Source organism: Oncorhynchus tshawytscha, linkage group LG04 (genome assembly GCF_018296145.1).
Source record: "Oncorhynchus tshawytscha isolate Ot180627B linkage group LG04, Otsh_v2.0, whole genome shotgun sequence".
Lineage (NCBI taxonomy): Eukaryota > Metazoa > Chordata > Actinopteri > Salmoniformes > Salmonidae > Oncorhynchus > Oncorhynchus tshawytscha.
In genome coordinates, this window is record NC_056432.1 from 18,736,145 (window position 1) to 18,751,692 (window position 15,548).

Genomic DNA, 15,548 nt, shown 5'->3' on the forward strand with positions numbered 1-15,548 from the left:
CTAGCCCCAAATCTTTTACCATGTTGTTGGGTGAATCAAGCACATGGGCAGAATATCCAAGTTACATTTGTGCGTATGTTGTGTGACAAACTTACCTCTCCACCTCCTCCCCTTACCCCCATCCAGTCTGTCTCCCAAAGTTCCACAGAGTTGTGCAGAGAGGATGGTGTCAGCTCGCTCCTTGCCACTCCATTTACAGAAGCTGTACTGCTGTGATCACAGACAGATGTATAAATCAAACCTAGCTTGATGGATTCATCAGGGCGACGAAACGATCGCCTCAGAAGAGCGCCGGAGCTCTCTGAGCATTGTGTTTTTGACAGAAAGGGTATGCAAAGAGCCTAAATGGATGAATGGTTGATTAATTCTTTGCCTGAGATGTTGTCGACAGCAGGAAATGTGTTTTTGCTTTGACTGTGTTTGCATGGGAATTTGCGCGCGTGGTGTGAGTTATGGAGCACCAGTTTATACCTAAGGCTATTATTCTGCATAATGACGGCAGGTTGGAGGAGACACTAAAGACTCACTACCTGTGGAGCAAACAGAACTAGGGGGAGGGGGGAAAGAAGGGGAGGGGAGAGGGAATAGAGGAAGGGAGCAAGTAAAACATGAAGCAACAAAGTATCGAGAGACAAAGACATCAGCTGTTTATGGCTTTACCTCCCATGTTCATCACGTTCATCTAGTTATATTGACCAAAATGTATATTATTTCCAGTCATTTATTATGGAACTGATGTGTAGGCCGAGGAACGTACACATCACAGACAAACTGAAATGGTCCACCTACAGACAGAGTGGTGAAGAAGGCTCAACAACCTCAGTAGGCTGAAGAAATTTGGCTTGTCACCTAAAATACTCACAAACTTTTACAGAAGAACAATCGAGAGCATCCTGTTGGGCTGTATCACCGCCTGGTACGGCAACTGCATAGCCCTCAACCAAGGCTCTCCAGAGAGTAGTGCGGTCTGTAAAACACATCACCGGGGGCAAACTACCTGCCCTCCAGGACACTCTACAGCACCCAATGTCACAGGAAGGCCGAAAAGATCATCAAGGACAACAACCACCTGAGCCACTGCCTGTTCACCCCACTATCATCCAGAAGGCGAGATCAGTCCAGGTGCATCAAAGCTGGGACCGAGAGACTGAAAAACAGCTTCTATCTCAAGACTGTAAAACAGCCACCACTAACACAGAGAGGCTGCTGCCGACATACTGACTCAAATCTCTGGCCACTTTAATATATGGACTTAATAAAGGTATCACTAGTCACTTTAAATAATGCCACTTTAATGATGTTTACATATCCTACATTACTCATACTGTATCCTATGCCATCTATTGCATCTTGCCTATGCCGCATGGCCATCGCTCATCCATATATTTATATGTACATATTCTCATTCATCCCTTTACATTTGTGTGTATAAGGTAGTTGTTGTGAATTTGTTAGATTACTTGTTATTTATTACTGTTTTGTCAGAACTAGAAGCACAAGCATTTCGCTACACTCACATTAACATCAGCTAAGCATGTGTATGTGACCAATAAAATTTGATTTGATTTGGGATACCTAGTCAGTTGTACAACTGAAATGTGTCTTCGGCGTCCAGGGAACAGTGGATTAACTGCGTTGCTCAGGAGCCCAATCACAAATTTGACCTTGTCAGCTCAGAGATTCGATCCAGCAACCTTTACAGTACTCCAGTACATTTGTAAAGACTTACATAGATTTATATCTTATTCCAGTGCGTTTGTATAGACTTACATTGTTAGATTCTGTACATGAGAGATACAAAACTATGGGGTGGCTTAAGGAGAGGAACGTGAGAGGCTCAGTTGGAATGGGTGGAATGACTGGGGAGGGGGAGGGAATCTTCGTGGAGGAAAAACTCTTTAGAAATAACTCCGACTGAGATAGTGTTTTAAAGTTTAGAACATGGGTTCTGTGCTTTTAGGCAATGTGTTTGGTATCGTTGGTATCATGAGGTTAGTAAGTGAAATTTTAGCTGATGATTTGGGGATGTTGGGGGGGTGAGCATGGGGGATGTGGCTTGTAATTTACTCGCGTTACAAACAAATGGCAGACAGACTGTGGCTCTGCGTGTCATCTGATTTGCGCTTTACTTTCTCTGTGTTTTCCAGCTTGTGTATGCGTGCGTGGGGGAGTCAAGGTTTGTGCACATCACTGGTTGTATAATTGCATTCATGAGTCGACATATTATATACATCGTGTGAATATGTTTGTTTTTAACAAGGCTTCGGAGGCCTCATAGCACTTGTCAGGATATCGCTGGGGGAAAATGACTGTGTCGCCGGGGGTGACAGTTGTGTGTCAGCAGATTGATGGGGCTCTCCCTGACAGCAGCCATATTCTGCAGGAGTAGAGTTGAGAGAGAAGCCGTGCGGCCCTCATCCACGTAGGTTAATATGAACTCAGCCTTCACATCTCTGTGAACAACATCCATCCATCCCTTCTACTGGGCCTTCACACACCACACAGACACGGATCACACAACTCACAATGCACTCCGCATACACACACACACACACTCAGGTGTGTCGTACGCACCTACACAGACATAGCACAGGGCATATAGCCTGGAATGGTGTATAACAAGTTTGCAGAATATGCAAAGAGAGGAGCGATTGAAAATTCCCTAGACATAGTATGTCAACCTCTTATAGATATCCACTGTTGCCTCTGCACATGTGCAGTAGCTATTCACTTCCTATACTTCGTTACAATAGCTCATAAACTGCTTCCTGTCCCAGGACACATTATACCAGTCTTAATGCTAGAATTTTCCTTCATTGATCTGGAAACGCCAGGGGAGGAGACTGAGGGAAGTTTCTTTACCCATATCTTTCATGCAATTACAATGTACTTGTACACACAGTACTTATTTAAACAAGATTTGTTAATTTTCTAAGTCTATTCATTTCATGTTATCTTTTTGTTTATATTTGATATAAAGTTGTGTTTTAATGTGTTGACAATTTCCCTGTATTATTCTAAGTTATAATGACATATAGGTTTCTTAAAAAAATTAAGGGTGTTATTTAAAAGCATACAAGTATGTTAACTTGTGCACCATTGAAAAAACAAACAACCATCATACAACAAATGTAGTGATTCATTTCGCTATTTGTTTTCAAATGTAACACTTACACACTTTTTTCATTTTTTCATTGTCTTGCAAATTAGGGATGCCACAGCATCATTGTTAATCATTGAAGAGAGAAATAACCTAGATGGAAAAAAACAAGCTCCCTTGACAAACAAATCCATTAATTAATGCAACTTTCTCTCCATCAATCAATGCAGCTGTCAGAGAATTACCATAATCTTGGAATGTTTGATGTGTTAAGAGCAAACAGTTAATTTCCAAACTATAAATCATCAAATGTCTCTTTACCCCTCTCTGTGCCCTGACAGCTTCGTCTCTCATCAAAATAGACAAAAACATTCTTTAAAAACACTTTTGACTCGATACAAACAATTTGACCGGGGACCAAAAAGTTTTTATATCGGTTTAAGTGGAGTTTTGTAAGTGGCATAAAAAGGTTTAGATAAAGAATTTATGAATATTAAAGGGATAGCTCACCCAAATTACAAATTTGTTTACTTACCCTGTAAGCAGTCTATGAACAAGGTATAACCTTGGTTTAGTTTCAATGGCACTGTTTCCAAATACTAACATTTTAGCATTTGTGGCACAAATCCCATGGAAGTCATGATACCTACAGTACCAGTCAAAAGTTTGGACACACCTATTTAATTTCAGGGTTTTTCTTTATATTTACGATTTTCTACGTTGTAGACTAATAGTGAAGAGATCAAACTTATGAAATAACACATGGAATCAGGTAGTAACCAAAAAAGTGTTAAACAAATAAACATTTATATTTTAGACTCTTCAAAGTAGTCACTCTTTGCCTTGATGACAGCTTTGCACACTCTTGGCATTCTCTCAACCAGCTTCATGAGGTAGTCACCAGGAACGCATTTCAATTAACAGGTGTGCCGTGTGTTAAAAGTTCATTTGTGGAATTTCTTTCCTCAATGCGTTTGAGCCAATCCATTGTGTTGTGACAAGCTAGGGGTGATATACAGAAGATGGCCCTATTTGGTAAAAGACCAAGTCCATATTATGGCAAGAACAGCACAAATAAACAAGAAATGACAGTCCATCATTACTTTAAGACATGAAGGTCAGTCAATCTGGAAAATGTCAAGAACTTTTACACTTCTTCAAGTACAGTCGCAAAAACCATCAAGCACTATGATGAAAGTGGCTCTCATGAGGACCACTACAGGAAAGGAAGACCCAGAGTTACCTCTGCTGCAGAGGATAAGTTCATTAAGTTAACTGGCTCTCATGAGGACCGCCACAGGAAAGGAAGACCCAGAGTTACCTCTGTTGCAGAGGATAAGTTCACTACAGTTAACTGCATCTCAGATTGCAGCCCAAATAAATGCTTCACAGAGTTCAAGTAACAAACACATCTCAACATCAACTGTTCAGCCACTTTAATAATGGGAATTGATGGGAAATTGATGGGAAATGATGTAAAATATATCACTTGCCACTTTAAACAATGCTACCTAATATAATGTTACATACCCTATGTACATACCCTACATTGTTCATCTCATATGCAGACGTATATACTGTACTCTATATCATCTACTGCATCCTTATGTAATACATGTATCACTAGCCACTTTAACTATGCCACTTTGTTTACATACTCATCTCATATGTATATACTGTACTCGATACCATCTACTGTATCTTGCCTATGCTGCTCTGTACCATCACTCATTCATATATATTTATGTACATATTCTTTATCCCCTTACACTGTGTATAAGACAGCAGTTTTGAAATGGTTAGTTAGATTACTTGTTGGTTATTACTGCATTGTCGGAACTAGAAGCACAAGCATTTCGCTACACTCGCATTAACATCTGCTAACCATGTGTATGTGACAAATAAAATTGGATTTGATTTGTTCAGAGGAGACTGTGTGAATCAGGTCTTCATGGTCAAATTGCTGCAAAGAAACCACTACTAAAGGACACCCATAAGAATAAGAGACTTGTTTGGGCCAAGAAACCCAAGCAATGAACATTAGACCGGTGGAAATCTGTTCTTTGGTCTGATGAGTCCAAATTTTAGATTTTTGTTCCATCCACCAAGTCTTTGTGAGACACAGAGTAGGTGAACGGATGATCTCAGCAAGTGTGGTTCCCACCGTGAAGCATGGGGGAGGAGGTGTGATGGTCTGGGGGTGCTTTGCTGGTGACAGTCAGTGATTTATTTAGAATTCAAGGCACACTTAACCAGCATGGCTTCCACAACATTCTGCAGTGATACGCCATCCCATATGGTTTGCACTTGGTGGGATTATCATTTGTTTTTCAACAGGACAATGATCCAAAACACACCTCCAGTCTGTGTAAGGGCTGTTTGACCAAGGAGGAGAGTGGTGGAGTGCTGCATGAGATGACCTGGCCTCCACAATCACCCGACCTCAAACCAATTGAGATGGTTTGGGATGAGTTGGACCGCAGAGTGAAGGAAAAGCAGCCAACAAGTGCTCAGCATATGTGGGAACTCCTTCAAGACTGTTGGAAAATCATTCCTCATGAAACTGGTTGAGAGAATGCCAAGAGTGAACAAAGCTATCATCAAGCCAAAGGGTGTCTACTTCGAACAATCTAAAAGATAAAATATATTTGGATTTGTTTAACATTTCTTTGGTCACTACATGATGCCATGTATTATTTCATAGTTTGATGTCTTCACTATTATTCTACAATGTAGAAAATAGTAAAAATAAAGAAACCCTTGACTAAGTAGGTGTGTTCAAACTTTTGACTGGTACTTTATATTAGCATTTTTGGTGCATTATGTGCAAATCATCTATGTGACTTTGTTGAGCTACACCATTTGAGATACTAATATTAAAAAAGTTTTACGCTAGGGAGGATGGAGAGAGTCTTTAAATCTAACACACATATTTCCTACTTTCATATGACCACCTAGTACTGGAATGCTCGTCATGGCCTGGTTGGGGAGCTCCAGTCATTCTATCACCACCATGGTTATGAGAGTCTAGTCGTAGTCTCATCTCACCAGAGTGACCCTCGCCATCCACGCCAGCAGGTGGCAGTGTACTCAGACAACTCTTACATTCTCAACCAGGTATGTGTTATTTTACAGACCTACATAGATACACACACATCACCTAGCCCAGAGTTATATACACATCACCTAGAAGAGTGGTATACACAGATCACCTAGGAAATACAATGTATATAGAAAAGTACGTGGACACCCTTTCAAATTTGTGGATTTGGCTATTTCAGCCACACCCATTGCTGACAGGTGTATAAAATCGAGGAACACAGCCATGTAATCTTCATAGACAAACATTGACAGTGGAATGGTCTTACTGAAGAGCTCAGTGACTTTCAACGTGGCACCATCATAGGATGCCACCTTTCCAACAAGTCAGTTCATCAAATTTCTGCCTTGCGAGAGCTGCCCCAGTCAACTGGAAGTGCCGTTATTTTGAAGTGGAAACGTCTAGGAGCAACAATGGCTCAGCCGTGAAGTGGTAGGCCACACAAGCTCACAGAACAGGACCTGCCTGTTCGCCTAAAAATTGTCTGTCCTCGGTTGCAACACTCATTCCAAACTGTCTCTGGAAGCAACGTCAGCACAATAAATGTTTGTCGGGAGTTTTATTAAATGGGTTTTATGGCCAAGCTGCTGCACACAAGCCTAAGATCACCATGCGCAATGCCAAGCGTCGGCTGGAGTGGTGTAAAGCTCACCCCAATTGGTCTCTGGAGCAGTGGAAACACGTTTTCTGGAGTGATGTATCACTCTTCACCATCTGGGTTTGGTGGATGCCAGGAAAACACTACCTGCCCAAATGCATTGTGCCAACTGTAAAGATTGGTGGATAAATAATGGTCTGGGGCTGTTTTCATGGTTCGGGCTTGGCCCCTTAGTTCCAGTGAAGGGAAATCTTAACGCTATAGCATACAATGACATTGTAGACGATTCTTTGCTTCCAACTGGGTGGCAACAGTTTGGGGAAGGCCCTTTCCTGTTTCTGCATGACAATGCCCCCGTGCACAAAGCTAGGTCCATACAGAAATGGTTTGTCGAGATCGGTGTGGAAGAACTTGACTGGCCTGCACAGAGCCCTGAACTCAACCCCATCGATTACCTTTGGGATGAATTGGGCTGCTGACTGCGAGCCAGGCTTAATTGCCCAACGTATTCTTCTTCTTTGTGTTTGCCCTGAGGCCATCATGTCTTTTCTATGGAGTGTGTATGGGCCTTTAAACAGCTGCTGTGTATTTGTAAAGTAGCACGGACTGTGGAAGCAGAGTTAAAAGCTATCAAGAGATTAAGATTGTGTGTTCTATGTGAGGGAAGAATGAGGTGGGTGAACAGGGTAGAGAGAGGATATTGACCCGTGTGGCCTCATACCCCTCTCCAGCATGAACCAAGCTTTTTGGAGAGGATACAAGGGATCACTTTGTGTGTGTGTGTTGTGGAAGGCTTTGATCTCAGCACTGTGTGTGTGTGTTTATAAATCTGTTTACGCCTCATTAAATATGCATTACCTGTCTCATTACAGCTGTATCCCCACCACAGCTAATGGAGTCAGCTCCCCTCTGTCTCACACAAGGTGTGTGTGTGAATATGACTCTGATTTCTAAACTGAGATTGTGCAGTCTTTAGTGGACATTACTGAGAATGACTGATAGTCAGTGATTATTACGTGTTTGCTATGTATTTGTCACCCATTTAGTCATTTTCCCCACCTCCAGACTTGAAGATGTTACATCCCATTCTTGGAGCCATCAAACCTGGTGTTCCTCACCAGTGGACAGCGAGTCAGGACTAAGCCGACAACACTGACACCCAGTATGGATATGACTACGCTGACCACCCCACACACAACCTCCATGAGACTGAAGGCCATGCCTACTACCAAACCCACAACCATGCTGCAGATATGAGAGATGCTGGCCTCAGCCAACATTATGAAAATGAAGGCAATACTACTCCTTCCTACTACTACCATGCTGAAGGCAATGACAAAGACCAATCTGATGAGTGTAGCCATTATGAGAGTGACGGCTAGGCCCACTGGGAGGCTGAACGTAAAGTCCACTCCAGAACTCCAGAAGAGCCATACGACCCCACAGGCAACGCTCAGTATCTTCTTGAAGACCATGCCCATTAGGAGACTGAAGAGCAGACCCCGTATGTTCCTGATGGTTATGCCCACTTTCTACTCTCCAGGTAAGTTCTTTACCAGCCCGGACCCAGATCTGTTTGTGCTGTCTTGGTTGGCAAGTTTGATATGACAATTACCATAGGAGTTGGCAAGACCACACAAACAGATCTAGGACCAGGTTATTAAAATTCCATTAGTGGATCAATATCTAATACCTTTTTGAACCTTTATTGACTAGACTAGAATAGACTGGTGATTAGCAAGGGAGGTGAGTGGCTGTGACATTGAGCTGCAGTATGATGTATGACCACAGGAGTGCAGTACAGATCCTACAGGATAAATGTGTGGTGGTGGCAAGTTGGTCCAGAGTCAAGGTGTGTGTTTGGAACTATGTTAACAAGTATGTGTTTGAGACTGTGTTAACAAGTATGTGTTTGGAACTATGTTAACAAGTATGTGTTTGTGAGACTGTGGTTAACAAGTATGTGTTTGAGACTGTGTTAACAAGTATGTGTTTGTGAGACTGTGTTAACAAGTATGTGTTTGAGACTGTGTTAACAAGTATGTGTTTGTGAGACTGTGTTAACAAGTATGTGTTTGAGACTGTGTTAACAAGTATGTGTTTGTGAGACTGTGTTAACAAGTATGTGTTTGTGAGACTGTGTTTGACATGTGTTGGTGTTCTATTGTTTCTCTATGATGCAGGACCAGTAATAGATCAGTTACATTTATTTGAATCCCATTGCATGAGGTCTCTCCATGTGTGTGTGTGTGGGCGCGCCCGCACGTGTGTGTATGTGTTAGTAGCAGCTCACTGATGCCTGCATATATGACAAAGTTCTTCCAAGGTTCCTACATGGCATGTATCCCAATGTCAATTTAGAATGTTTTATCAATTTATAAATATGTATTTGTTTATTTATGGATTTCACTTTGTATTGACTGCTGTGTGGGTGTTAAACTTCAATCCTGATTTCAGATGTGATGGGAAAGTAGTAGAGGTCGATCGATTAATCGGAATGGCCGATTTAATTAGGGCAGATTTCAAGTTTTCATAACAATCGGTATTCAGCATTTTTGGACACCGATTGTGGCCGATTACATTGCACTCCACGAGGAGACTGCGTGGCAGGCTGACTACCTGTTACGAGAGTGCAGCAAGAAGTCAAGGTAAATTGCTAGCTAGCATTAAACTTCTCTTATAAAAAACAATCAATCTTAACATAATCACTAGTTAACTACACATGGTTGATGATATTACTAGTTTATCTAGCGTGTCCTGCGTTGCATATAATCGATGCGGTGCCTGTTAATTTCTTATCGAATCACAGCCTACTTCGCCAAACGGGTGATGATTTAACAAAAGCGCATTCGCGAAAAAAGCACTGTTGTTGCACCAATGTGTACCTAACCATAAACATAAATGCCTTTCTTTAAAATCAATACGCAAGTATATATTTTTCACCTGCATATTTAGTTAATATTGCCTGCTAACATGATTTTTTTTTAACTAGAGAAATTGTGTCACGTCTCTTGCGTTCCGTGCAAGCAGAGTCAGGATATATGCAGCAGTCTGGGCCGCCCGGCTCGTTGTGAACTGTGTGAATACCATTTCTTCCTAACAAAGACCTTAATTAATTTGCCAGAATTGTACATAATTATGACATAACATTGAAGGTTGTGCAATGTAACAGCAATATTTAGACTTAGGGATGCCATCTGTTAGATAAAATACGGAACGGTTCTGTATTTCACTGAAAGATTAAATGTTTTATTTTCGAAATGATAGTTTCCGGATTTTACCATATTAATGACCTAAGGCTCGTATTTATGTGTGTTTTCATGTTATAATTAAGTCTATGATTTGATAGGTGCTTCTACAAAGTATTGACTCAGGGGTGTGAATACTTATGTAAATGAGATATTTCTGTATTTCATTTTCAATAAATTTGCAAAGATTTCTAAAAACATGTTTTCACTTTGTCATTATGGGGTATTGCGTGTAGATGGGTGAGGAAAAAAAATGTTTTATCCATTTTGAATTCAGGCTATAACAGAACAAAATGTGGAATAAGTCAAGGGGTATGAATACTTTCTGAAGCTAGCTAGCTAATCATTTGGCTATGGGCTGGCACTGACAGTAATGGTTTATGGAAAGTGAATTAAATTATTTATTCATCATCTTGCTAGGTAGTTATCTAGCTATGGCCATGTGGCTTGTATCAACAAGTGCTTTCTACGAAATTGCAACGTTAGCGCAGATAGCTTGGAATCTAGACTATAAGCAATACGCATAGATATGTATTGCCAAACAACGCTACTGCCACCTTCTGGTTTGGAGTATTTTAACAAGGCTGAGTGGCTGAGGACTTTGCTGTGTGAACACAAAAGAGATTGACTGCCAACACTCAGAGGTGCTAAGTATTGTTGACAGGTAAACGTTTGACAATTCTACCAGTGTGTCTGAGCTTTATGCTTATAACAAGTAAAAACGCATCAACCTGTCAGCTTTAAGTTAAGTGTTACAAAAGGTTATACTATCATGCCTTTGTCTTGCCCCTCTCCCCATTCTCTGCCACCTCTCCTCCTTTCTCACCACTGCCCCATCTCCCCTCTCCCTACCCTTCTCTCACCCTCTCTCTCTGTAGTTCAGCAGTAAGTTAAAGTATGTGAACAGCCCGGCGGAGCTACAAGATATAATTCCATTGGAGTATGTGAACATCCCTGAGAGCATTATCAAGTGAGTGAGCATGACATATACACCCACATGGAATGAGAATGGAAGGGCGTTCCACCACTTAGTTTATAGTCAGTTCACAGTTTCCTAAACTTCACAGCACCTGATACATTGCATTTGCATAAGAACACACTGTCGTTATGTAATAAAAGCTTTTAAAAGTGACAATGTTTTCAATCCACAACGGATCAAAACATTGTCACTATTAAAAGGTGATATTAGGAGCATAATAGGGTTCCGAACTTTTTGGTTTGTTTCATATTAATCGCCAAGCATCTGTGTTATGAGATTTGTGTATGATGACAACAACCATTAGTCAAATATAATATGTTTTGCTCTGAGCCGTATTCTGGTCAAAGACCTTTTCCATCTCTGGTTGGAGCACTAATATAATATCCCCTCAGCCAGTCATACTTTGAGTCTGGTTCACGAGACGAGCACTAATGTCAATGTTATGAAACATTATAGGCAGGGTAGCCTAGTGGTTAGAGCGTTGGACTAGTAACCGGAAGGTTGCAAGTTCAAACCCCCGAGCTGACAAGGTACAAATCTGTTGTTCTGCCCCTGAACAGGCAGTTAACCCACTGTTCCTAGGCCGTCATTGAAAATAAGAATTTGTTCTTAACTGACTTGCCTAGTTAAATAAAGGCTAAAAAAAATACTAATTAATTTTTTTAGAGCTGAATGGGAACAAGGAACAAGGAAATAACTAAATCATTTGCATGCGAGGGATTCCTTTAAGGCACACCCTTTTACGGTCCCTCTTTATAACCAATGATGACATATCCCTCTAGACATTTCTAAATCTCTCATCGTAGGTCTACATTCTCATACTTTTACAAAACAGTATGCCCATACTATAGTTTAATGAAGATACTGTCTTTCCATTCTGCCTTTCTCTTTCCCACAGAGTTGATAAAAGAATAAACCCTGTGGTGTTTGATCATTCCTTGATGACAGGCTACCCGTTTGGCCATATGACGCTGTGGTCAAGAGTAGACACTCGTCCTGCCTGCACACACCTGTGGTGAAGAGGAAAGGCTATTCTACCATACCTTATTACTCTGCCATGCAAGACAGAGGCACAGCAGGAATCCAGGCAGTGTTAAACACATATTTTGGGACATATTGGAGATTATGAGAGTTTTTGTAAGCAAACATGTTTTTCGAAATGTAATCCATTGTTTAAAACCTGTCACACTCAATTACTATGTTATTTTCCAGGATCATAAGGTTGTCTCCACATACAGTACAGTTAGGGGCATTAAAAAGGTACCTCTTCTAAATGATTTTGCTGTAGCACTACATCATTAATGTGACACACTCGCAGGGTGACTGCAAGCTCCAATTTTATTAGCAATCATCTACCAATAACCCATGTAATGAAATACGTTTCTCAAATATGCCTCTGACAATGCAGTTCTATCATTGTTTTTCTTGCTCTGCAGTACAGGTTAATTTTAGGATGCCCGCAACTGTACAAGTACATACACTTGCAGTGCGTGCATGCGTGTGTGTTTGTGTGACTCAAGTTGGCCACTGTGCATTCACGTACTGTACATTTACATATGTAAAAGTAAATATCTGTTACCTTCAGCCCTGATGTCTACATTGTGTCCTTTCTCTGCGAGTGTTGGTCAAGTGTATTGTAATGTCCCTCTCTCTTTATGTTATGTTATCTTATGGCAGGGATTGGCCCCTGGGTGCTTTTATTTGGCAAGTTTTCTGAGAAAAAAAATAATATTATTATTATTGTTGGACACAAGACTGTGAAAACCAGAATCAGCTCCAAGTGATTTTAATTTTAGAAATCTGTTCCCAAACATGATACATGTGATCAATACAAATGTAAGCAAGGTTTGAAATTATTATGTTTTAGTGAAATTTGATATCTGTTTGGGATTCTTGCGGACAAATTGCAGTCTACTAATGATTTGTAATTATGTTCTGGCCCCCCGACCATCCTCTCAACAACAACAAAAAAATCTATCCGCGGCTGAATCTAGTTGATGATCCCTGTCTTATGGTCTGATATTGTTTGTAAAACTTTACTTAAAACGTTGCAGGGATACAAGTATTGTGGTGGCAGCATCATGTTATGAGTATGCTTGTCACCGGCAGGGACTTGAGATCAAAATAAAAAGTAAAGGAGCAAAGCCGAGGGAAACCCGCCTCAGTCTTCTGAAAACCTAACCCTGGGATAAAGGTACATTTTTCGCCAGAACAATTAAACACATTTTTATGCCAAAGATGCACCAGAATGACTCGATGTGTTGTGTTCCTGAATTGTCCAGTCTTGCAATGTTGGTCGAATCTTTTTCAAAATGATTCACAGCTGTAATGGCTGCCAAAGGTGCTTCCACCAAGTATTAACTCTGGGGTGAAGACATGCAATCAATACATCCTCCATTTGTATTTTGGAGTAACTTGTAACATTTTCTATAACTTTTCTTTCACTCAAAATGTAAAATAGGTTGTGTAGATAGATAGGGAAACAATACAATTTAGTCCCTTTTTTAGATTGAATTTTAAGGCACCAGTATGTGAAGACATGCAAGGGGTGTGAGGAATTTCATTAGCGACTGTACATTGTTGTTCACTAGCTCTGTAGCGCAACTATTTATTTAGTAGAACATGGAATACTGGAATTCTAACATCAATTGGTAATAAAACATGGACTGGATTTTTCACAACAGTTTCTGTATGAGAGACAGATGATATAAACTTGAATATAATATTATCAGTCAAAAAACTATCAATACCCCCTCCATATTTACAAATCACACTGTACTTTCAATATTAAATCAGCAATCGGGAATATGAAGGTAAGACCATTGATGTAAATAATCATTAGGACATAAATCACCAGGACATTTTAAAAGTTTGATAAGTTTGGTAATTTATCCCAATAAAACCACCTCTTTCTAGGATGATCTTTAGATGGATAAAACAGAGATGGTGCCATAAAAGTTCCATTTGAGTTGGATCCCAGAGATCACAAATACAGGTTAGAAACTTTGAGCACACAAAGTCATTTGCGTTAGTATATTTCTGCCAGGGCCTTATGCTTAAGGTGCTCCTCCAGACGTCTGATAGCAATGGGGTCCGTGTCAAACTTGTTGGCAAAGAGGTGGTGCTGCTGCAGCATCCACTGCAGGTCTCCGGCCCCATATACACACATCACTTTAACATAGATACCCCTTTATACCACGGCCACTTCACCAGCCTGGCAAGGGCATGCATGTCCGTCATGTCTAACTTGGGGCGCATGGAGCCGGGCACGCCAGGAAGCCTCTGGATGGTGGCCCACAGGAACTCATCAGGACTCCAAGTCTCATTATCCCACCGAATAAGAGCCAACACCTTGCTGTCCTCCAGCGCAGCACGCACAAAGCCCCTATTCACCACAATGTATGCCCCAACTGACAAGATGGGTATACCAAAGGGCGGAGGAGCTTTGTTCTGCTCTGTTCTTTGAAGTTTGCCATCAACAACCTGATGCACTTTCTTCCAGCGCGACTTCTTACCTCTGGGCCTGGCCTCCGACTCCATGCTGTTGTCCCCTGCCAGCGCCCACAGGCTGCGCACCATCTCCAGGTTGGTCTTGATGGGGAAGTCCTGGCCACAGAGGTTAATGAAATACTTCCAGTGTGAACTAGCCCTGTACAGATCACTTATACAGTTGATGTCAGCCTGGACATGGCTCCAGCTCGCGTACACCACACTGACCGGATGGCTGGCCAAGAACACATTTTCAAAGCAGGATGTGATGGCTATGATGGAAGCAAGGAAGGACGCTTTGGCCTTTATATCCACATGGACGCAGTAAAAGTTTTGGGGGGCGTAGATGCCTCTAAGCAGCCTCTCAAAGTTCTCAACCTTGTGGTGGACAACCAGCGAGAAGGCCAGGGGGAAGTATTCTTCCTCACAACTCAGTGGGTACTCCAGTAACTTGCGCGTAGAACTGAACCTCTGATAGTCCTGGGTCAGCTCCAGGTAGTGCTCGTCTGGGACCCACGTGCTGTTGAGGAAGCTGCGTGAAATGGACAGGACCTTAGCCGGCTCGATGACCATCTTGTTGCCTTGCAGGTTGGCGCTGCAGACACTGTCATCCTGCGGGATGTGATCGGCGTCCCAAATAACTGCTTCACAGAGTTCAAGTAACAGACACATCTCAACATCAACTGTTCAGAGCAGACTGCGTGAATCAGGCCTTCATGGTCGAATTGCTGCAACAACAAAAAACACTACTAAGGACACCAATAAGAAGAAGAGACAATGCTTCGGCCAAGAAACACAAGCAATGGACATGAGATTAGAGGAAATCTGTCCTTTGGTCTGATGAGTCCAAATTTGAGATTTTTGGTTCCAACCGACATGTATCTGAGTAGGTGTAGTAGGTGAACAAATGCTCTCTGCATGTGGTTCCCACCGTGAAGCATGGAGGAGGAGGTGTGATGGTGCTTTGCTGGTGACACTGTCAGTGAATGATTTAGAATAAGGCACACTTAACCAGCATGGCTACCACAGGATTC

The 15,548-nt window shown here is 41.5% G+C and overlaps 1 protein-coding gene across 1 annotated transcript; it reads right to left on the minus strand.

Annotated features, from left to right (window-relative positions):
* Positions 1 to 13,939: 13,939 nt before the first annotated feature.
* Positions 13,940 to 15,205, minus strand: LOC112249449 (beta-1,3-galactosyl-O-glycosyl-glycoprotein beta-1,6-N-acetylglucosaminyltransferase-like). The gene is given in 2 exon segments (XM_024419291.2): positions 13,940 to 14,214; positions 14,217 to 15,205. Coding segments are annotated over 2 exon segments (1,131 nt in total). The 5' UTR covers positions 15,187 to 15,205; the 3' UTR covers positions 13,940 to 14,053.
* Between the last annotated feature and the right edge of the window lie 343 nt (positions 15,206 to 15,548).